The sequence below is a fragment of the Panulirus ornatus genome, chromosome 37 (genome assembly GCF_036320965.1).
Source record: "Panulirus ornatus isolate Po-2019 chromosome 37, ASM3632096v1, whole genome shotgun sequence".
NCBI classification, from domain to species: domain Eukaryota; kingdom Metazoa; phylum Arthropoda; class Malacostraca; order Decapoda; family Palinuridae; genus Panulirus; species Panulirus ornatus.
The window spans coordinates 12,814,981-12,839,350 of NC_092260.1; the positions used below are offsets into that span (position 1 = coordinate 12,814,981).

The 24,370-nt window shown below is 44.4% G+C and overlaps 1 protein-coding gene across 1 annotated transcript in view; it reads right to left on the reverse strand.

The window, feature by feature from the left end:
* amon (prohormone processing protease amontillado) overlaps positions 1 to 21,740 on the reverse strand; it is a 351,024-nt gene extending 329,284 nt beyond the window's left edge. The window contains exon 1 of the mRNA XM_071683796.1: positions 21,261 to 21,740. Within this exon, the coding sequence (XP_071539897.1) occupies positions 21,261 to 21,434 (174 nt within the window). The 5' untranslated portion in view covers positions 21,435 to 21,740. The remainder of the gene's footprint in view (positions 1 to 21,260) is intronic.
* Positions 21,741 to 24,370: the final 2,630 nt, after the last annotated feature.

Below are 24,370 nucleotides of genomic sequence, written 5' to 3' on the forward strand. Positions count from 1 at the left end.
ATGTTCACAGCTCCTGTACGCTGCATATAACCGTAACATCGCAACAAAACATTTTAAGGCTGGCAAAACTAGAGAGTTAAGATAGGTGAAAAAGAAAACGCTCACAGCCAATGATGACATCAGCAAGAGAGGGAAAAAGTCTAAATAGCTAGGTATAGTTACAACACCTCACACCCTTCCGTGCCCAGGTGAGATGTATAACATTATAAAAAGATTATATTATACTGGAGGGTCTCGTCGGTAACAGGCTTTGGAACACATCATTCAACGTCCTCCAACACAGAACTGAAATACCATAGATAAATCTGTGTATGTAATGAACGAGGCTGCAGTAGTAAACTGATATAAAGAGTGCGGCCACATACTGCCTCAATGATCAGTGGTCCATTCATGTTGGGGTGGAAACAAGCCACTCAAATCAACGCATGATATACTGAAAGCCAGTGATATACGTAGGTATCAACATGTTTCAAGGACTGTTTGGCAGCCCCTCAACAGTTCCCAACTTCATAATGAGCTGAACTTCCCAGGACAAGTCTGCTGCAACGGACGAGTTCTCGATCCTATTCCCCAACACACATGATATACCGTTATGAACTGGGATTAAGAAGAGATCAGTGTCATCAAATATATTATTGCTATTTGTAGAGAGGATGCAGGAAGCAATGTCCAGCTGAAAAATAACCTAATATCCTCCACAGACTGTGTGGACATCATACCGGCAGCAACATTAATATGAGAGTGAGGCTTCACCCACGATATGTCTGGCACACTTCCGCCACCTACATCATGGTCTACGGAAAGGTCCGACCACGTCACTGTGAACACTTGGTGAAGTCTTCCTGGGTCTTCAACTGCTCTACGATCCAGGCTGGGCACAACACGCTGTTGGATTGGTGTTTTGGTCGACCAAAATGTTGGAAGCCGCAACCCGCAGGCCCCCGTAGCCCCCACAACCTGGCTGGTCAGGTACACTTCGAGGGTACTTGTCCGACACACTCTGAAACTTGTCCACTATGAATCCCATGGTATTTCTGATGATAGCTGGCAAGGTGTTGAAATATCTTGAACCTCTGATTGTTTAAGGTGTTCTCTCTTTCCATGCATATTGTCCACGATAACGTCAACCCACGCCAAAGTCTGTGACAACGTTCGCCCACATCACGGTCTGTAGCAAGGTCCTCCCACATCACGGTCTGTGGCAAGGTCCTCCCACATCACGGTCTGTGGCAAGGTCCTCCCACATCACGGTCTGCGGCAAGGTTCTTGGTGGGGAGTTCCCATATCCTAATATCTAAGCATGCTTTAAGCCATAATAAACTGTTGTACCCATTACTAAGCTACCTTAATGATTGAATTCCTTCATGATCATTTGGTTCGTAACCATCTAAGTCTCGACAACGAAGTTACGATCCTTGGACATGGCAGTGAGATGTTCGCGAGCAAGGGTTATACCTCTGTGCTCAGAGGGAATAGGTTGTACCGATGCTATAAAAAGGTTTATCTTACATTCAGTGCTTCCCAGGTTCTGGTTTGGCTAATAAGTCCATCTGAACAGTTTTACCGAACGTCTGTAAAAAGAAGATAGTCAGAAATCATTCACTTGGGTTAAAGCTAGAATTTACTTAGTTTCGCAACCTTCGCAAACATTCACAGATTATTTTGACATTCTGGTACTGCCAGCAACGGTAAATCATCGGCATATAAACACAGCAACACAGATGTTGATTCTGAAAAAAAAAAAAAAACATTACCTTGCTAGGCTGCCATCTTTAAATGACTGGATCTAAACACATTACACAAGTGAAGTCCCTTGTTGAACTCCAGTGCTCTCCGACGGTAACTCGACCCTATATTGTTCCCCTGACCAACTACTTTAAACCAACTGCTTCGCAACAAACATAAGCCTTGCAATAACAGGACAAAACCTTTCTCCTGATTAACTGGAAACAGTCTCGAATGTTCTCAACTTTATCAATGGTTCTGGAAGCTTCTGGAAACTAGCATCACTTAACAATTCGGGACCGTTATCAGCTACTGTTTCCAGGAATCTAGAGAACGGGTCAGAGGAATTGAGGAAAAACATCGTTTTCAACCGAAAACTCTTGACATTTTCCTCTGATTAAGTAACTTGTGTTTGATAAGTGTAATGAGTCTGGGAATTCAAGATCTAGTTACCTTAAGGTGATAGCAATATTGCAGGTTTCCTTTTCTGGATAGGAACTATTCATGGGTGTCCTCAGGCAATTTTCTTGGAGGGAGAGGAGTTGGTCAAAGCCAAAATCGATGGAACGAGCTTCAGATCAATCCATATATCTTCAGCGTCTCTAGTCCATGGTAGAGCCTACTTTCGTGACTTCATTGGTAATGGAAATTCAGTATAATATACAATGTAAACTGACTGAAAATATAATATGTATTTACGCAAACTTATCAAAGAAAACCTTGCTATTTTCCCATTTTCTACGGGAGCAGGGCCACCTTCTGACCCTTGCGGGATCCCCATGAAATTACTAATGACGTGATCACAGGATCGATTTTTGAAACCTGTAAAACCTGAACCCATTCTGGTAACCTTAATTAATCACACTAAGAAATATATACATATTTTTCCGAGGGAAAATTTTAAAACCCAGGAACTAAAAGTTCTCGTCTTTAAACTGGTAGTATCTACATTATGCAACGTTTACATCGATCTGCTTTGAAAAACTGAAAGGTTTTCAGGTCACCCCTCACTTTCCTCTCTTCCAAGGTGGAAAAATTCAAAACCCCTAGCCATTCCCTATGACTCAGCCCTCTTGATTTTCAAACCGTGTGTGTGTGTGTGTGTGTGTGTGTGTGTGTGTGTAGGTTGACTGGGAAGCCTACCTACAGGTTCACAGTGATGATCCCCTACCAAAACTACCGGATCCTCAGGTAATGACTTTACACACACAAATAAACAATCATTTCATCGTCACGAAAGTAACTGGTATGAAGACAGTGCGGAGGAAGACGTGAAGCCGAAGTGTCATAAAGAGGAATATCCTGGATTACTCTTGTCAAAAACGGTCTTTGGTGAAAAATCAATTGTAGCGGGCACCGCTAATGTTGACATACTTTCATTGTTCATCAATTAACCACAAAAAGATTTTACAGGTTTAGGTCAATTTGGTAATAAGGTTTAAAACAGGACATTCACTAGGTACGAACTGAAATGTGGTAGAAAGCCCAACCTATAGTCAATAAATGTTAATGTGATGTTGAAGTTATGGCAGCAAGGCACGAGATTCTAACTCCCACTGAACTGTCCACGGTGTTATAGATGGTTTTATTATTCAGTGAGGTAAAGTTGTTTGCATAATTTACTGTTAGTGACCATTTGCATAATACCCAACACGAGTTCCCAAAACAGTCACGACCATTCTTCCAACACACTTGACCTCCTTTCTTCCTCTGAACCCTCCCACTGCTCAACACAGTAATTCTACTCTTTTTAGGTCCTCCAATCACAATCTTAACTTTATCACATATAGCTGAACATGACCACAATTTATCCCCACCTCTAAACGCCAATTCTGGGACTTTGGGAGAGCTCAGTGGTCACCCCTGCAAGTCTGACTTTCCCTTAGACGAGTTCTGCTTCGCTGGCCGGGATGCCTCTAGATGTGCTGACCGTATAGCGGAGTTTATCGTGGCTGGGATGGAGTCCTACAGCCCTCTTACCAGGTCTCCCCCTCCTCCACCAGTAATGGTCTGATTGCCTCTGCTCCAATGCCTGCCTCATCAGGGACAAAGTACATCGGACCATGAAACTCCGCCCTTTCCCTGAAACTCATTCGGCTTTCCTCTCTGCCCGAAATCACCTCAGAGCCGTTCTTCGTAAAGTCAAACACATCTTTAAGAAAAGAAAGTTTGCTAATTTGAATTCTACCGACAAATCTCTCAGGTCCTTAACTAATAACATTTCTAAAACTTCTGTAATTCAGCCTTTCCTCGTCATTTCCAGTCTAATCAAGTTGTAGATAACTTTCCAGTTCATAATGACACTCATTTTTCTATCATAGTTTCCTTTAAGTCATTTCTGAATGATTGTGTGTCTCATCGTTATTTCATCGCCTTCTGAACCTACGACCTCTAACAATCTCTTTGCGCAGAGTCTTCTAATTACTTTTCAGCTCCAAGTGGGCAAAGCGTATGGCCTAGATGGGATATCTCCTCGAGTCCTAAACTAGCTTCAAACCTTGTTCTCCTATTTTGTCGCTTTCCATTGCTTTCACTTCCATTGTCTTCTTGGTGTTTGAGGTTCTCCTTAACCCTCACTTTCTTAAACCCTTACCATCCCATTCCCTTTTCTGTGATCACCATTAAAGCTTTCGCAGCGTGAGGTCCACTGGGGATCTGTACGACTCACAGATTTCGGAGAAATCCTTGTCGCAGCTCAAGACAGCTCTAAAGCATTTGACAAGGTGTGACGCAAGTCTTTGTTCTCTACACTGCCTTTGTCTTATTCTTCTGCTTCTCTGCGCCCAAACGCTTAGCTTCTTCTCTGGCTGATCCACTGCAGCAGCAGTTATTGCTGCCACTTCTCCCTTTCATCCTACCTACAGTGGTATTCCTCAAGGTTTTGTCCTATAGGCTATCATTTTTCTTCTTACCGTAAATAATCTTCTCTTTTCAGCTTTTAATCCTATCTCTCCTTCCTCTGATGATTCTGCTGAACACACTTCACTTTCCTCCCCTCCCCCATTCGGATAGTTGTTCTCTTTCTCGCACTGAACATATCTACTTCTCAGTTCAGTCCTCTGCAGTACCTCAGAATGAGGAAGCAGTAACCTGGTTGAATTCACTCGTGCTAAGACACAGTTTCTGACCAACCCATTTTCTTCTCAAGCATCATTCGTTTCCCACTATTCAGTCTCAAAACATCACAATTCAATCCTGGAAACCCCATGTAATCAGTATCACAAAGTCAGCTTCTCAAAAGCTGGGGGTACTATATAGATAATATGTGAGCATGTCTTCCATATCTACAAGGATCTTACTCGGCCTGACAGTACTGGAACATAATATTTTCCATTTCAGTGGTTCTCCAGGAACCACCTCTCTGCAATCATCCCTTGCTGTCCACCATGATGTTCCTGCCTTCTTTTCCTTAAGGTATCATATCAGCCACTGCCCTCGTCAGCTATCTGCAATGTATCCGTGCAACTAAAGCTTGAACGCGAGTCATGCATGAGTCTGGCTGCTGCTTCCCATGGCTTCTGTATGTAGACTGGCCATCCAGGATTAACCATTAACCTCCTTTCCTCGAACAGCGATGCCGTTAATTCTTCTCTGGTCTTCCCGTCTTCCTTGAGACCCTTTCACCTTTAACAGAACAGCCAGATCGACAAGCACTGGCTGAGCCCTGATTAGTACTGTCATTCTTTTTATCTTATTTTTTTCTCTTCATCCGAGATGGCCTTAACTGGGGCATGTTTTCCCCGTGCCATTTTACTCTCTAAAATAAAAATACCATTTTGTTTCGTTAATGCATCATTAGGCTGTACATATCACTCTGGATGCCCTGTTACGGGCGTATTTACCTATTAGTGTTATGTAGTAAAAAAAGGAAATGGATACTTATTTGTTGATGTAGTTAAGGGGACGGAGCCTGCTTCATGCTACACCAACCGTATGTAATTTCCAGACAACCTCGCTCTAATGTTGCTCACGAATTCCTTGATGCAACCTCACATCGACGGAGAGATGACGGTGGCTACCTCATGGTAGCATCTCTCACCAAACCCTACTTTATATACTGTTCTCCATCCTAACTTCTTCCCTCATACAACCTCGTACAGTTTGGTAATTCCTCCTCACTAACTTTATAAGCAACGTCAACTAACTTTCTCGAAGCGACAGAGTCTCTGGAAGAACTAGAAACTAAATGATCTAATTTCAGGAATTATATTCCAGGTCGGTAAGGTAGGGAAGCCACCTTTACTAAGGCAACACACACGAGCGAGCGTATCCAAGGGAACGCAGTGTGGCTGCTTCCACTGCCGCCGCTGTCAACAACCACTTAACCTGCTGAGCATGACGGTACGATATTTGAGCATGACGGTACGATATTTGAGCATGACGGTACGATATTTGAGCATGATGGTACGATATTTGGGCCCGACGGTACGACTCTTAGGTGCGATGGCCTTCCATCTGACCCTAACTTAGGGTATGATCAAAGATCAGACCATCGTACCTAAGAGTCGTGCCGTCTTATTTATAGGTCGTACCTTCGTGCTGAAGGGGTACGAAAAAATTAAAGTACGTTTATAGTCTGGAAATTGAGGATTACTGGGGGGAAAACCTGAATGACGAGGCTGTAAATGCAGCCAGCAAATAGAAGCTTAAAAGGTTGTATGACGGTAGAGACAAGTTCAACAGATGGTGACCCACGGGTGTAGACCTGCTTCCGCCCCGTGCAAATAGGTATTTACACACTATCATCCCTCACCCTTACCTCCAGCTCTCCCCTCACTCAATATCAACCTCTCTCTCTCTCTCTCTCTCTCTCTCTCTCTCTCTCTCTCTCTCTCTCTCTCTCTCTCTCTCCCCGCTCCTCTCCCTCATTTCACTTCTTGCTTACTATCGTCCTTGACTCTTTCATCGCCCCCTCATCTCTCTCTCTCTCTCTCTCTCTCTCTCTCTCTCTCTCTCTCTCTCTCTCTCTCTCTCTCTCTCTCTCTCTCTCTCCTCTGCACCTCTCTCTCTTTCCTTGACCCTCACCTCTTCCTGCTCCCTTTGCTTCTCTTCTCACCAACTTTTCTACCTCACCAGCTCCCTCCCTGACTCACTTACCATCTCTCACACCCCCACAACCCGCGCCTCAGACAGCTTGGATCATTACTCTGGAGGGAACAATTGTCACATTATGTGATCAAGTCAAGACACTTGTGTATTAGCTGGGGAACATCCACCCAGGGAGGGTCGTGTGACCCTGTCCCTCCTCTCGTGGCCTTCCCTCGCCTCTTATGCCTCCTTTTTCTGCCTCTTGTATTCTCCATAAAGGCCTCGTGCGTCCTCGAGCGGTCTACTGTACTCCTGTGTCTCATCTTCAAGATCTATAAACCAGTGAATTTTTGCAGTGATATTCAGAACCATGAATTCTTCAGGTTAGTCTGAGATTTTCTTTATGCTTCACAATTCTAAAAATATAAATACTAATGAAATAATGATAACATTCACGAAGAAATAGATAAGATGGACCAATACTGGGTCATATCTTTCTTTGTTATATCTGTAACGGAAAGACCGGGCAGGCTGGAGACATGACTTTTTGATGAATATATGCAATATCAACGTTGCACACACACACACACACACACACACACACACACACACACACACACACACACACACACAGACTCCCAAGGCGTACTGGTTAGCGTGGATGACCATAGTTCACGCACAGCCCATCCCTGAGTTCGAATCCTGAGCATGGATGTCGGCCCACAGCCAACCTAGCTGTTCATCCTCCACTCAGGGCTGATCGATACACGGGTACCTGCCTTTGACTGGTGTGTGTGTGTGTGTGTGTGTGTGTGTGTGTGTGTGTGTGTGTGTGTGTGTGTGTGTGTACACGTTTAATAATGCAACACGGCAGGAATTAGTAGACAAGTAAATTGTACCAAAATCAAGAACGTTGGTGAAACAAAATTGACAAACGTAAGTCGTTATTGATTTCTGGACTGAAAAAAAATAAAGACCATATTCCCGCCAAAGAAGAAAAGATGGAGAAAGACGAAATACGGATCAAAAGACTACCAGAGGCTAGAGACGTGCCAGGTGATGCAGTTTCGGAGGCAAAACGAACTTGATGATCAAAAGTCGAAAGACAACGAACAGTAATAACTACATTCAATATGGAGTTATGTCGCCTGGAGGTCCTAAACCAAGCCCCATAAAATAAACCATGCAAACAAGAAGTAATTCAGTAAGGTGTTCATCAGGGGTGATAAACGAGTGGGGGTAGGAAAGTGAGATAGTTAAACAATACAAATGGGGGAGACCTTAATGGAGGCTCGAGGCCGGAGCGACCCCCACCAGCACTTCAGGGAGGTCAGGAATGCTAAGTGATGGCTATGTCATACTGAAGTTAATGTACACCAATGCAGATGGACGATACGGTACGTGAGGATATAAAGACGTCAGCGAGGACATCAGACTCATGGTGGAAACATCACCATGGACACTACAGCACAGAGCAAAACAATTTGGTTGATACATAAGCTGGGGAGTGAGCCTCCGTATCCGGGAAGCACATCACTAACACAGCAGGGTCTTTGAAACGTACAATGAAGTGTAAGCTTGAATACCTTAACTAGATGAGAGGGAAGACTGGAAAGGAAAGAGAAATGGTTCAAAAAAGAATATATTACATAATGTACAAGCTTGGAGACGAAGTGTGGAGAAGATGCAGACGACTCTACAGATACAGTCAGGATTTGATACGTATAAGTGCGCGAGGGATCAATATAGCGAGATAAGAAAAAAGGAGCAGAGAAACTTTAAAAACAACATTGTTGACGAGGCAGATTATAATCCACAACTTTTCCTTGGTTTCATAGGGAGTAAAACATTAGTTAAGGAGTAGCTGATGAAGCTATGGGATTCAGGAGGAAAAACTGCTGAGGACGAAGTAATAATATGCTGCGAGATGAATGACAAGTTCGAAAATGACTTCCAGAAAGACATATGGCTCTAACGACAGTGAGACGGAATGAGAAGGAGGTCTTGGAAAGCACCGATTCTGCTAGAAAAGACATTAAAAACACTACTGTTAGGCCTTGACCCATATAAGGCTTATGGTCCTGATAAATTTCCACCGAGTGTGTTGGAGAAGTGTGCAGACACGCTAAACATACCGCTTGAAGTGTTGTTCAGTGTTACTGAAGGAAGGTATGGTGCCAAGGGAGTGGAAGAGAGCAAGTCTCGTACCTTTCTTTGAAAAGAGAGATCAGCAAGTTGCACCGAACTAAAAACCAGTTTCTCTGACGAATGTAGTCTGCAAAATACTGGAAATAATAATAATCACAAAACAAATGGATGACTATTTGCAAAGGGGAAACTACCCAGGTGAAATGCGACAGGAATTCAGAGACACGTCACACACAGAGATTCTCTCAGAAGTCTCACTGTCAGAGAGTGAGCTCCGTTTTGCACAAAAGTGAAGGATTAGTGGATTGTGTGTACCTGGACTGCCAGAAAGCATTTAACTCTTTACCACACAGGAGGATGGTAAAGAAGATGTTTTTTCAAGTAGGAGAGGAGGAAAAGACTCCATTGGATAAAAACAATTCTTTAGTAGAAGCCTTTCCGAAATTGATAGGGGTCACTTGTGGTGCGCCTCAGGACTCTTTACTGAGACCACTGTTTTTCTTCATCTATGGAAATGACTTGACCGAAGGGGTGAACACATACATGAATATGTTTGAAGGTGATGCCAAGATCATGAGGGATGAAATGAGAAAGAAGGATTGGATCAACTTATATGGTGACCTTGACAAAGTCAAAGTTGGTCTAATACAATGGCTGATGAAAATCAAACAGAGGAGACGCAAAGTAATGAGGATGAAATAGGGTGAAAGACGACCTCGATATGAATATCATCTGACAGTAAATAAGTCAGGAATCTGTGTGTGTGTATGAAAAGGACTTGGGATTCCCTATTGCACCTATCCTGTCGCCAGAGCTCCATCTTAGTAGAACTGCAGGGGAGACAACTCGTCTGCTACGTGTACGTAGGTAAGAATTTAATATTCGACAAACTGTTCACAGCGTATATTGCGCCAAAACAAGAATGTGCATCTCAAATTCGGTCAGCGCGCTTGAAGAAGCACAAAGAAATCGTAAATATGAGCGAGAGGATGGCAACAAATTCGTTACCAAATGTAAGATAACTTGGTTTACAGTGGGGGTTAGACACCATAAATTTGCCCGACATAGAAGAGAGAAGTTTCTAACTTAGTTTGATAAAGCGAACAGTAAACAATTCTTCTAAAGATGTAAAGATAAAGCAACCTTTGTACCAGTACATGAAAATGCGCAAAAAACATGTTAGAGAAGGAGAGAAATACTTTTACATTATCAGTGTAGCAGATGAGCGGAATACACTAGGTGGTGTAACTGTAAATGCTGAAAACATACAAAAGCTTAAAAAATAGATAATTAGTAGATAAACTTCAAGAGATGGAACACTATGACTGCAGAACTCCACCCCCCATACTACACAAATAGGCAATTTCATAAATGCACCCAAATACACAGGAGAAAAACAGACGACCACAAATACATACTCACACGAACACACATAAACACAAACAAAACACACACAAGTGCACTGGAAGTGAATACCCTCCACCTCGGCAACCGGCCCCCTGGGCGTGGCTATAATTAAAGGCTGTCTGTTCCGTTCCTGAACTCCAGGCTGGCTGGCCCGGGACACAGGTTCCTCACTTTAACTTGTCATTACTGATGCCGCCGTCAGGAAGGCAACGTGGCCCTCTGAACTGGTTGCCACCGTCAAGGAGGCAACATGGCCTTCTGAACATGCTGCCGACGTCAGGAGGGTAACATGTCCATCTGAAGTGGTAACCACCGTCAGGAGGTGGACGTAGCCCTCTGAACTGGTTGCCACCGTCAGGAGGATACCACGGCCTTCTGAACTGTTGCCATCGTTAGGGCGGGTGACATGACCCTCTGAGCTGGTTGTCACCGTCAGGAGGGTGATATAGCCCTTGGAACTGGTTCCTAACGTCAGGAGGGTGACATGGCCCTCTGAACTAGCTGCCGCCGTCAGGAGGATGGATAACTGTGGCTCTCTGAGTTGGCTGCAACCATCGGGAGGGTGACGATGTTCCTTTGAAATGAACTTACAATCAATAGCCAGCTAAACCACCTGAAGCTAATAGTAGAAACATTCAATTACGATCATAGCGCAATGGCCGCAAGAGAACGGCGTACCATGAGAACCCTCCAGCACAGCCCAGACCCTCCGAGTCTGCAGCAAGCTATCCAATCATCTCAAACATACCACATGAAGGTATGACATCAGATCTTCTTGCAAGATGTATATCCTCCACACTTCCCTAACTGAAGCATTCATAATCTCGTATCATCATACAATTCGGTGTAATCATATATTTATACACCCATCATTCAAGTTTGCCTAAACTAGTTTATGTCGTCAGTTGACCTCAATCCACATATTTTCACAAATATTTTCGTGTGTATATAGTTTAGACAAACATGTTTACCACACCAGGGTAATCAGGGGAAAGCTTATTCAATTTTGTTAACTTAATCTTCAGGATTTACTTCGAGGAAACTGATCATCTAAGTATGATATTAAGTCTTGCTGAGTGGCAGTCCTGTGCTGCTTCCATACAGTCAGGTAAAAGATTCAGAAAATCCAGTGTGACTCGAAGGCTCAATGCTGCACGTCCCCACCCACCATTCTCATAACAAAACGGGCAACAGAGTGCTATTATTAGCAGGATAATTATTGCTATCATGACAGCAGGGACTCTCCCCTCCCTGAGTCACAAAAAAAAAACTGAAGCTCACAACGCAGATTCTCAAAGAGAAGCAACAGATGCTTACAACTTACAGAGCGGCAGAAACTGACAACCCACATGCTCGCACGGTAGCAGACACTCACACCTCATATTCTCACAGGGAAGCAATTTCTCACACTTTACATGCTTACAGGGTAACTGACATGGATCACACATGTTCAAAGAGAAGTAGAAACTCACACATCACCTGCTCGCAGGGATACATACACTTACAGATCACATGCTCACAGAAAACTCTCACAACTCACATGCTTACAAAGTAGTAATTACTTACACCCCACAAGCTCACAGGGAAGCAGACACTCATACCGCACATACTCACAGGGAAGCAGACACTCATACCGCACATTCTCACAGGGATGAAGACTCTCACACACTCACGGGAAAGCAGACATTCACACTGCACATGCTCACTGGGATGAAGACTCTCACACACTCACGGGGAAGCAGACATTCACACCGCACATGCTCAACAGAACAGCAAACATACACCTCATACACTCACATGAGAGAAGCAGAGGCCCGCCACTCGGGGCTTCGGACATATGTTCACACACTCATTATTGATTACGGCAACATACGGGCGCCCACACCCCATCCCCCCGCAACCCCCCCCAACACACACACACACACACACACACACACACACACACACACACGTGCACACATGCCTCCATACCGCCAAGACCACAAGCAGTTTGAATGCAAAAACATAAACATTTGCGTCAACATGGGCACGCACTCACACATACCTCTACATAATCCTACTATATATAAAGTGTACAGGTATCTACAAACATGTCCAGCCGCACACGAGCTGAGCCATCTTTTTAAAAGCCCAAACCTGTTAGGTCCTACACCTGCTGCTCCACACACCTGCAAACTTACCCTAACGTAACCAGCTGGATCGCACACCTGTTGGACACCACACTTGCCGAATCCTACGCAAGCCTAACCCAAAATATGCTGAATCCCACACCTGCTGGATCCAACACTTACTAAATCGCGCGTCCCCAGGAACTAATGCTTATCGGACTCTACATCTGCAGAACCTCATATCTGCCGGAACCCCATACTCGCAGGAAACCACAGTTCCAGGAATCCCCCCCCCCCTCAAACACACACACACACCCTACAACAGCCTTCCGGACCCCACACCTGCCAGACCCAACATCTACTGGATCCCACACCTGAAGGCACCTACATCTGCTGGACTCAGCACATGCAGGATCTTGCGCCCCCTGGATCCACGCTTGTTAGATTCCACATCTGCGCGATCTCACACCTGCAAGGTCTCATGTACGCTCATCCTCCCAGTTTCTGAGCCTCGTATCTGCTAGGCATAACGCCTACTATACCCAGCGAATTCATACGCCCACATCTGTTGGGTCCTGCATCCGGTGGACCACAAACCTGACTGATTCTAAACCTGACGTTGCCAAACCTACCACCCGCCCTCCACCGTCGCCAACACCCTCGCAACATGAGCAAGATAAGTGGCAAATTTCAGTTTATGATTCTCAGCGGCACCATTGTCGAGGTGTTTAAGTTGAGAGCCGGGAGATGTCGGCCCCGACCCTGTCTTCTGTTTATTGATTTATCTATTCATTTGTTCATCTCTCTGGTGTAAGCTTGTAGGTATGATGTGACCCTATAGGTCATGATCTGGCGTAACCCCATAGGAAATGATATGGAGTAACCCTATGGGTAATGATCCGGCATACCCTGTAAGTAAGAATGATCTGGTATAACCCCAGAGGGTTAATAATTTGATGGTAAACCACAGGTGAGGACCTCCGTAAGCCACAGGTGAGGGTCTCCGTAAGCCTCAGGTGAGGGCCCCAGAAAGCCACAGGTGAGGGTCTCAGAAAGCTACAGGTGAGGGTCCCAGAAAGCCACAGGTGAGGGTCTTAGAAAGCCACAGGTGAGAGCCTCAGAAAGCCACAGGTGAAGCCCTCAGGAAGCCACAGGTGAGAACCTCAGTGAACCACAGGTGAGGGCCCTAGAAAGCCACTAGTGAGGGTGCCATAAAGCCACAGGTGAAGGCCTCAGTGCGCCACAGGTGAGGGCCCCAGAAAGCCACAGGTGAGGGCCCCAGTAAGCCACAAATGAGGTGCCTCAGTAAAGCACAAGTCATACACTTGGCATCGTGAGGTAAGTGGGCTATTCAAGCTGAGCAAAATTCCCTACATCATTCCCTCCATAAGTTATCGGGTCCCGACGCACACTTAAGGCAACGAACATAAATCTGTCGCGCGCGGCCGTGGCGCAGGCGGGCGGCAACACACCTCCATTTACATATTCAGATATTGCTGTTGTGTTGTTCCAGCAGCTGCAGCCACCATTAGCTGATTGCTCTGACTGCATGCGAGACGGTGACTTCCTCCAGTTTTGTGACTCACCTTCCCGTCCAGATTATCTGAGCAAACCACAGTCATGGTACCATAAACCACCGCACTGTCTCACATTCACCTGTTTCAGGACGTAGAACTAAACGCCTCGACTCTGCACATCCCAGTGACTAGGGAAACCATACAGTATAGTCAACAAGAAACGCCTCGCGGAGTTCACACGAAAACAAATTCAGCCTAATGCGGAGCGAAGTTTCGTGTTTGTTTATGTCACCTGAAGCGCAGAGGGGAAGATGGGCACAAGTAAGCCAGGGCTGAGGATCGTGAGAGAAGCCAGAAAGCTAGGTGAAGGGAAGAAGCAGCAAACCTAGATGGAGGCAGTGGAGGGAAGCCAGTAAATTAGATTGGAGGTCATGGAGGAGGACAGCAAGCTAGGCCATGAAGGAAGCCAAGACGGCGAGCTGAAGAACACTATTCGACTATCAATAGTGGGAGATTTTAACATATGGAACAGTGAAATTAAGAACTACCTGTTGTCTAAAAAGTAGCACGTACGAATCTTAGAGAGAATAATAACCAACGTTCGGAGACTAAAATGTCTATACTAAGCAAATATAACAGATCATAGCGAAAAAAGGAGGAGGGGAGGAGAAGGGGGTTACAGTTACGTTAGAAGCAACAGAGTCTATAGCCAGTCAACTTGTTCAAGACAAAGAAGCTATGGCAAAGACCTTAAAATGATATAATTTTATATCAACCTTTAAAGACGCAACTTCATCCCGCTTCCACTTCCATTGCCAGATGAAGAAAACGATCTACAAAATAGATGAACAAGCTGAAGATGTGATATCAGCAGGAAATGGAATGAGAGTAAATAAAGCGGTAAGCCCTGATTATTTTCATCTAGAACAATGTCGGATGCGAAAAAATGGAGAGTAAAGCTTTTTTTCAGTTAGTCGCTTACTACAGAGAGAGTTCATGACGATTGGAAGATTGCCAATGTAACAACAATATTCGGAAAAAGGTAATACATCTCAGTCCAGAAATTATCGTCTAGTTATCTTAACATTTGCTAACTCTACATACATCAGTGATGACAGTTTTGCTGATATACACCACTGATGACACACAGTGTTACTGCTAGTGACTTATACTAGTGACGACACACCACTGGTGGTGACATACAAAACTGTTGAAAGATACACAACACCACCACTGTTGACAACATCTGCTGACACACCACCACTGATAAAACATACACCAGCCCTGACATTCAGCAACAGGATGATAAGTTCTCCAATGTTGACATACACCATCACTGACATTATACAGTAACACGTAACAAAGGATCTCCAAATAATGAGACAAGTAGAACAGATAAACTGACGAAGTTGTAAATCAGGATACAAAGTACCAAAATCTTCTTAAACAAAAAAATCCAAATGTAAAGTTCTCACTAACACAAAGGTTGAGAAAGCTGTTAATCTACAATGACCCTGGCAATGCTCTTATCTTGAATAACCATGATTAGTTGTGCAGCAAAAAAAAATATATCTAGCGTTTGATTTAATCTATAAACTGTATAATGACTTCCTGATTACTATTTACCAACACATTTGGCTTCCACATTAAATCATACATCTGCGACTTTACCCTCGAGTTATCGTGGACCAAGGATAAGCTAACAGCTCTCTCTCCTAAGCTATAACTGCAGCTGGTTCAACCAAAGATTCATCAAAGTCTAAATCTCTCAGAGAGGAGGAGATCTAGAGGTGAGTCACTCAGGAGAGATCACCAGGGTAGCTCTTGCACTGCGAGAGCCGTGGTGGTGATCTGAAAAAGGGAATGAGATTCTGAGCGTTTTAGAAAGTGAAGAATAACAACGTCAAAGACTCTGGATCCAGACAAGAGGCGTGAGAGAAATGGGACAATAATACTTGGTTGAGTTAGAATGGTCTGTAATACAGCTAGGCTGCACTATGTTCCCTTCAACTGTATTAGTGTTAGGCTGCATCATAGTCCCTTCAACGACTGTTAGTAGAAGCAAATTCTCATGTTACAAAATGAAAATATGACACACAATACCGCTATTACTACACACCACCACCGCTGATAGTATAGAGACCAGAGAAAAACATGAGGACGAAATAAATCCTAATCGCCAGCGAACAAAAGTCTGGAGATATTATTTGAAATCATAAAAGGAAAACAGGATCAGAAGTTAATACAGTTAGAGGTAGTAGTAATGAAATTAAGGAATCAAGTGAATAATCATGAAAGATGTCACGAGGTGAGAGGGGAACTTAAGAGATTTGAAAATCATGATCAGTGGGTATGAAATTAGTATTCAAATTAGTGGACGAGGTTTGGAAAGTACATAAATAGAGGAAAGAAAACGAATTCATTAAAAAAATCAGTAAGTTTTTTTCTAGATGTCCTGGGGGCTGTTGACAAATATGAAAAGCATATAACACATACAAAATATATTGAAAATAGTAAGTAAAAAGAGAGTGTAGGAGCAATTTCGGAGCCTGATCAACAGACGCAGAGTATGAACATTGATGGAGTGGAACAGAGACCTTGGAACATACAGTAAATCAGGCGAAACTGTAGAAAGAATAATATTCACTGTCAGAGACAAAGCAATAAAGAAAGTTTATGACCTACTTCATGAAAGGCTTAGAAAACAGCAGAGCATATAGGATCAGTGTTTGTTAGCTAAAAAGAGGGATTTAAGAGAAATTCAGAGACTGAGGTTAACAAATCAACACGAAGGTTCTGGCTGAAAAAATAGGTGGTAGTACAATCAGAGATTAGAAAAGCAGGAGGTTGACAGACCTACATCACTGGGTACTCTTGGTTTCGAAGATAATACTCCAAATGAAGAAGAAATCGGTAATATGAAACATTCATTAAAGGATGAGTGAAGGCTATAAAACTGCTAGACGCAGTTGCTATGATAAGAGAATTAGTGGTTATAACAGAGACGTAACGGAACTACCAGTTTTGATCAGGTTTCAGTCGAAGTCATCAAGCCAGGAGGTACTCGAAAAGGTAAGAAACTTAAAGACATTGTGGAATTCAATGGTGCGTTCATCAAACGTCGAAGATCAAAGGAAGATAAGGAGAAAAGCAAAGTATAGTCAGGGGGAAAAATGTAAGACACCAAATGAGTCATGGCCCGCCAGCAGCTTAGAGAGGTCAAAAAGAAAGTAATGTATACAAATGCTGATACATTAGTTCTCAATGGTTAAGATATGGAATTCCATGATCGCATGAGAGAAAGTATAAGTGATATAGCTGGAGTAGTGGAATCAAAGTTTAATAATGAGATAAGATATCACCTGTTCTGTCCAGAGGGGTACGTGTTAATAAACGAGAGAGAGAGAGAGAGAGAGAGAGAGAGAGAGAGAGAGAGAGAGAGAGAGAGAGAGAGAGAGAGAGAGAGAGAGAGAGAACAAAGGAGTGGAAGGATTAGCTCTCTTTATAACATATAGCCTTCAGTTTCAGGAAACAGTGGAAGAAAAAGGATTACCAGAGAGCAATTAAACGCTGTACCACATGGCAGAAGCTGGATCACCAGCTTCGATGGACAAACTATCTTAGTGAAGGGGAAGACAGGAGGCATGTCCGAGGGACCTTTTCGAAACAGGTTGATATTACCAGTGCAGTGCCGCTGGACCTTATTCTGGGACCACTACTCTTCTTGTTCATTCGACTTGCCAGAAGGTATGGACTCCTACATGAATAACTGCAGTTGATACAAAAGGGAAAAGAAAAATGGGGAGGACTTCATCAACTTACAAGAGGACCTTGACAGACTCCAATTTGGCCTAAGACATGGTTGATGAAATTCTACCCATGTGCATATACAGTAACGAGGATGGGATACGATGAAAGAAGGAATCAATATGAGTACAATCTTGCACGAAATAAGTTGCAGGAATCTGTGCGTGAGAAGGACTTAGGAGCTGGTAGTGTCCGTAACCTGTTTCACAGTAGTACAGTAGAGAAGACACTCAGTCCCAAGTAAATACTAAAACATCATACATGTATTGGGATAAAGAAAAACTTGGCAAGCTGTTCACATCCTACATAAGACTAAAATAAGAAAATAATCCTAAAGTTTCGTCACCGAACCTAAGAACTATCGATACACACCACCACTGCTGACACACACAATCTCAACTAACGTTTCTTATTTCATTTAGAAGATTCCGGCCACGGACTAAATTCCTGGGCGAAGTCTGGATTTGAAAGAAACACAAACACGCACACACACACAAACATAAAGAAAATAGAAAACAGAATCTTTCACGTTTTGGTGGACGCGAATGAATTCTCTTACAAAGAGTCAGGGCATAGCTGGTGGAAAAGAAATGTGAAAGGTAAAGAGTTCCAAAACTTAGCAGTGTAGGGAAAGAAACAGATATCATAACAACTCGTCCATACGTTTCCAAGAGTCTCACAGTAACCACGTGATGCAACAACTTGTCGAATATCATTTGGCCTCACTAACGGTAAGAGCACACAGGCGGCTAGATCTCGGAAGCACAAAACAAAGTAATATTGACAGAGAACGCAAAGAGAACCAACAGCTCAGCGTAGGGCAAGTGAGTCAAGCTTTGAAGTCAAACTAAGAGAGCTCATAAGTAGGATTGTTTGGGCTCCAATCCGTCAAGTAAGTATGTAGAGCTAAAACCTCCCCAGATGTGAAAGCAACACCCTAAAAAGGACGACTTAATCCTTTGTATAATCGGGGCACGTGTTCAGAAGAGAATAATTCTGGTTATCTGGCCAAGAATGTAGGGTTTCCAAAACAGAGAGCAGATGCCCCAGTGGTACGGGATATGTTCACAGCGTTGAATAGCGGAATTAAATATAGAGCCGTCAAAGTAGTTACGAAAGTGGTGAGGGGCTGTAGAAAGAGAAATAGGATGGAAAATGGGTTTTAGAGGCATCAAACTCAATTAGAGTGCGCCTGCCTCGATGGGAGATCGTGTCCAAATCTGAGTCTATAGAAGCAGTCGTGACCGAAAAAGACGTAGATCGAAGCATGAGAAGATGAACCACATTCGAAAGAAGTGTAGGAATACAGTGCAGAGCTCTCATCCTAGAATGGACGTGAAAAAAGAAGATCGTTGACAAAAGCAGGTAGACTGTAATAGACAGCAGAGAACCCTGAGGGAAGCCGTTTTCGATAGGGAAAGCGGGAGAGGTTGATCCATCATCAATGACGGACACAGTGGCCAAAGAGGAAACTGGTCAGCAAGAACAACGAGGAAGGGCGAGCCAAAAGAGGAAAAACCTGATGAACAGACTCTCTGTGTCATATCCTGTCAAAGGCTTTCTTTATGTCTTTCTATATACCAATACACAGTGACATAAACTACCACTGCCGACCCACAACAGTGCGGACACTGGTGCTTCCATCCTGGTTCGTATCTTTGTAGGTTTACAGCTAACTCTGGCAACATCCACCACTAGTAAAATACTTCCTAGTAACCTTACAAACCCACTGGTAACTTACATCACTGGTAATACGCACTGGTGATATAGAGCAACGACTGGTAACTCACGATGAGAACTTAACCCACTGTCACTGGTAACATCCACCCACTGGTTAATCTATACTCATCACATATAACGTACCTTCTCCACCACTGTAATACCCACATGTAACAAAGGTAACACCCACAGCCACCCCTAGTAACACTTACAACTACCACTGGTAAACTGCAACCCAGGAAGCAGCCAAACCCACCACCGGTAACACCTGTCTCTGGTAGCATCCATACCCAACAGTAGTAGTGATCACATTCACAGTGGTAGCACCCACCTATGAAACGGTACATTACAATAATTAATCCACGCACATTAGTGGTGATATATAATCCCACTGATACCATTAACCCAACCCTAAGGGACAGACAACATCACTAATGGCACACTACCACTAGTAACACCATTACTGATGATACACAACCACTGATGGCAAACCACCACTGGTGACACACCACAATTGGTGACATTACCATCGGTGATACACCACCACTGAAGACATCACCACTGGTGACACTACCACTGGTGAGAAACGCCATCAGTAGGTGAACTAATCAACAGCAGATGTTTGCCTCGTTACAAAGACTTACACAGAGCACTATACGGTGCCCCACACAGAGCACCACATGAAGCCCCACATAGAGCACCACACGGAGTACCATACGGAACGCCACGTGGAGCAACACGCTAGGGCCACGAGGAGCACCACACGGAGCACGAGGAGCCCCACATCAACAGAAGCACCACCACACGGCTTTGCTCCGATAGTACAAGAAGGTACAGAAGCACCAAACGCCACCGTCACCTCCTGCCACGTGGGATCCCTCGTCCTCAAGTTACAATCCAGAAGCGTAGCCGCAAAAAACAGCTCCGTCCCAACCACTACGAACGCTCATTATCACTGGACCACCACTCCACTGTTCCTTACACACCCACTGTTTACAGTAAGCGAAATTTCTCGTATATTCACACCATTTGACACAGTTCAATAACAATAATGATAATAATAATAATAATAATAATAATAATAATAATAATAATAATAATAATAATGACAATAATAATATTAATAATAATAATAATAATAAATACTAATGATTATTATTATTATTATCAATATGATTATTATCATTAGTCATATCATTTTATCATTATCATTATCATCATTATTATTTAGTAGTAGTAGTAGTAGCAATAACAATAATAATAATATCATTACCATCAATTATATAATTTCATTATTACAATTACTATTATTATCATTATTATCATTATTATTATTATCATTATCATTATAACATGATCCAGGAGCAATGCTGAGTGACCACATAAGGAACCACCACCTAGACTGTCTCAGGTTCATCACTGGAGGCTCGTACACAGTACACAGAATATGCTTTTCGGGCCACTTAACGGTTCACTACAGAACCATTCAAAGGTACCTACAAAAACCTGATATAGGGAACTGACTGGTCCATCCCCCAGACCACCAAACAACGGTCCAAAGGAACTCATAACATAACCCACAATGGGTGCTGACTGATCTATCCTCCGGAGTGACCACTACAGAATCCTCCACATGGGTCCAGCGCTCACCCTCACACACAAGGTACTCATTGGTCCAGCTTCCGAACCACCAAGGCGTGGTCCAGAGAGCCCTATCAACAACCTAACAAACGGTACTCACCGATCCATCCTCCGACTTATCAGAGAATCCCTCACTATACTGACACAAGGTACTACTCACCGGTCCAAGGTTCTCGAAGCTGTTCCTCTTAGCTACGGCGTGAGCGATGTCGTCGCCGCCGCGGACTTTCACCAGGAATGAGTTGGTGAAGACGTGGTTGGTGGCTCGGCCGGGTTGAAGGAGCATGAGGAGCGTGAGGAACATGAGGCCCAGCCGGGGCAGCAGGTCGGCCATGCTAGTGCGCCCAGCCCCCGCCCCACGCCCCTCCCCAACCCCCGCACACCGCCCTGACCCCGCCAACGTTTCCGCGCGCCGTTCTGGCCTCCTGCTGCCTCTGCTGCGTCCCTGCCACCCTCCTGTCGCTGCCGCCGACGCTGCCAACCTGCCGCTGCTAGGGCTGCTGCCCTCGATACACTTGCCCGGACGAAGGAGGAGCGACCCTCACTTGGCTCTACCTTGATGTCGAGAAGAGCTGTATTCACCGCCACGGATGGTGAGTGGGGTGTTCCCGCTGTGGTCGCGCGCCAACTGACAAGGCGCCCTCTGGTCGCTCTATGTGACGACACAGTGACGTCACTGCATCGATCAACCGCCATCTTGACCACCGCGCAACAGTTGACACGCTGCTCTGTCAGTGCGGGGGTGCCAACAGCCGCGCTGTCATGCGACGGCCATGCTGCGCCCATGATCACATATCGCCAATCTTGGTGCATGACCTGCGGCAGGTATATCCCCTCCGTCGGCTAAAGCTACGAACTTGCTGGCGCAGCCCAAACACTGCCAGTGTTCGCAAGAGTTCCCGCGCATACGCCACCCACTGTTTACTAAACACAGGAGACGCACTGAGGCTGGACGCTTGCCACTACTGCGGCGTCAGGTGACGTGGCACCAGGACCAGGAGCCTCATAATGTAAGACCTCGGACACCGCGGGCCCTTAGCCCCTAGTCAGGAAACGGTGACTGGCCAGAGTGGACTATAGCGTCTAAGGGTTGACAAAGACAACCAAGAGTGGACGGCGGCGGCCAAGTGTTCGGACCCAACATACACTCACCTCCTGGCCATTCTCTACTACCACCACCCTTGATCTCCCTCCCGATCCTCCAGTTGACCCCATCCCGAACTCCCCCACCTCTCCCTGTCTTGCCCTCCGATCCTGAACCATCCCCATTCCTCCGACCTGACCTCATCCGTAACCCTCTGATCCGACCCCCTTCCCAACCCTCCCCTCTGGTGCCTTTCTCAGACTACCACCCTGATTCCGGCCCCAGTCCGCCATCCTCCCCATATTCCAGGTCCTCCTTCTGCCCTCCCACCATGTCTTAAGTCCATCTGTGCCGTCCCTCATCTCCCACGTCCGTTCTGGGCAATCCCAGGTTTCCCAGGTATTCCCTCCATCATGACGCAAGTTTCCCCAGTTTCCTGGCTATCCCCAATTCCCCCTCCCAGGCCATCATCTCGCTACACACGAGCACTTGGGAAGACCTGATGGTCCATGACGAAGTTTTCTACTGAAGGACAATAATGGTATCTTTCCTTCCTTATCTGTCCGGATCTACACGGCTTCGGCTTAATCTCAGCTGGGTACTTTATACCCAACCGAAGCTTGTACACACTACTTACAAACCAAAGGAAGGATGAACAGCTGGGTAGGGTGTGCGCCGTTAGCCCAAGGCCAGATGAACCCCACACCCGGACAAACGCCTCACATCCCGCGCTGTGAGTTCATCCTTCTTCTGGGTAGAAGATGAATACTGGATTCGGCTCGAGGTAAAGTCCCTGAACTGAGACGAAGATGAAACAATAAAGAGGAGGATAGTAATGGAGGGGGGACCTCGCCACCCACCTCTCTCACCGGCAGTGCGAGGAATAAGTAAGGAGCATCGTGCGTGAGGAACGTATACCGCCATGGATATTCTATGGAAGTGTGTGAATGGTAAACATTCCTATCTAATACGGCAACCTAATTCTCTGCGTACAAACCTCGAAACTGTAAAGAAAAAGAACTTAAGTATTATACTTAATCCATTTTCCTTCTTGAAAAAGTCTTATCTAATTATAACTGACATCAAAGTATTTGTATAATTGTAATCTTAATATTTCATGCCCTTCATCATGACCATACCTGGGAATGGTTTACGCCGTTCCGTAATGACCAAATCAGGTGATAGTTTACGCCACTTCCGCAAGTGTACAAATGAAAAAATATCCCAGGTTTGTGGTACATCTTCCCATTAACCTCATCTCATCCATTGTGGTTCTCGCGTCTTTATCTAACGCGTAGACATTGTTGTAAGTTAGGCTGTCCAAACTTCCTGCTATTGTGAAGCTTCGAGTAGGTCTCGGGGTATGCGTTTTTTTTTCGTCCAGTCTCTGTCTCTTTTCGGAGAAAATAATGACAGATCTCTGCTCTTTATTCGAAGGTCTTATTTCTGAGTGAAGAGTTTAATTAGTCATTCGTCTTTGCATTCATTCTAATTTTTCTTCGTCACTCATGATGTTTGGTGACCAGTAGAGAGCAGAGTATTCTAAGTTTATATTTCTAAATATAAAACACAACATCCTGTTTGTTTCATTCTAGCTAGGCAGTGCTTTGTGTGTCTAGTCATAACTTACTCTAATTACGTTTACTTCTTCTTGTGCTTTGGGTAATAGCTGACCGATCGAACTTAATGTTTTCATCACCAATATGCATTATTTTCCCTTTTTCTTCATTGCAGTTTATCTACCATGTCTTTGGTCACTGCATCAATTTGTCTAAATTACTCTAAATCCCTCCTAATTTCAGGTTACCGGCAAATTTCTAAACCTCCACTGGTGAGCCCGGGCTAATATCTCTGGTATAGAAAGCATAAGGTGTGGTCTCAGGAGCGCGCCCTGTGGTACCTCACACTCACTAGTCACGTTGAGCCAACCTGATGCTTCACCGTTGTGTGCCGCTCAGCTACCCCAGCGCAAAGTCGATTTTCTATGCTATGAGCTTTAACTTTACACAACAGTCTTCTATGTGGTGTCTTTATCAAAAGCATTATGTAAATCTGTGTATACAGTATGTGTAGGCGTCTTTTTAATCAGTTATATATATCTAAGACTAAAGAACTTTACTGCATTTATTAAACATAATCCCTTTTTACAGATCTCTTTATGATAGTACGTTATATACCTGTGCTAT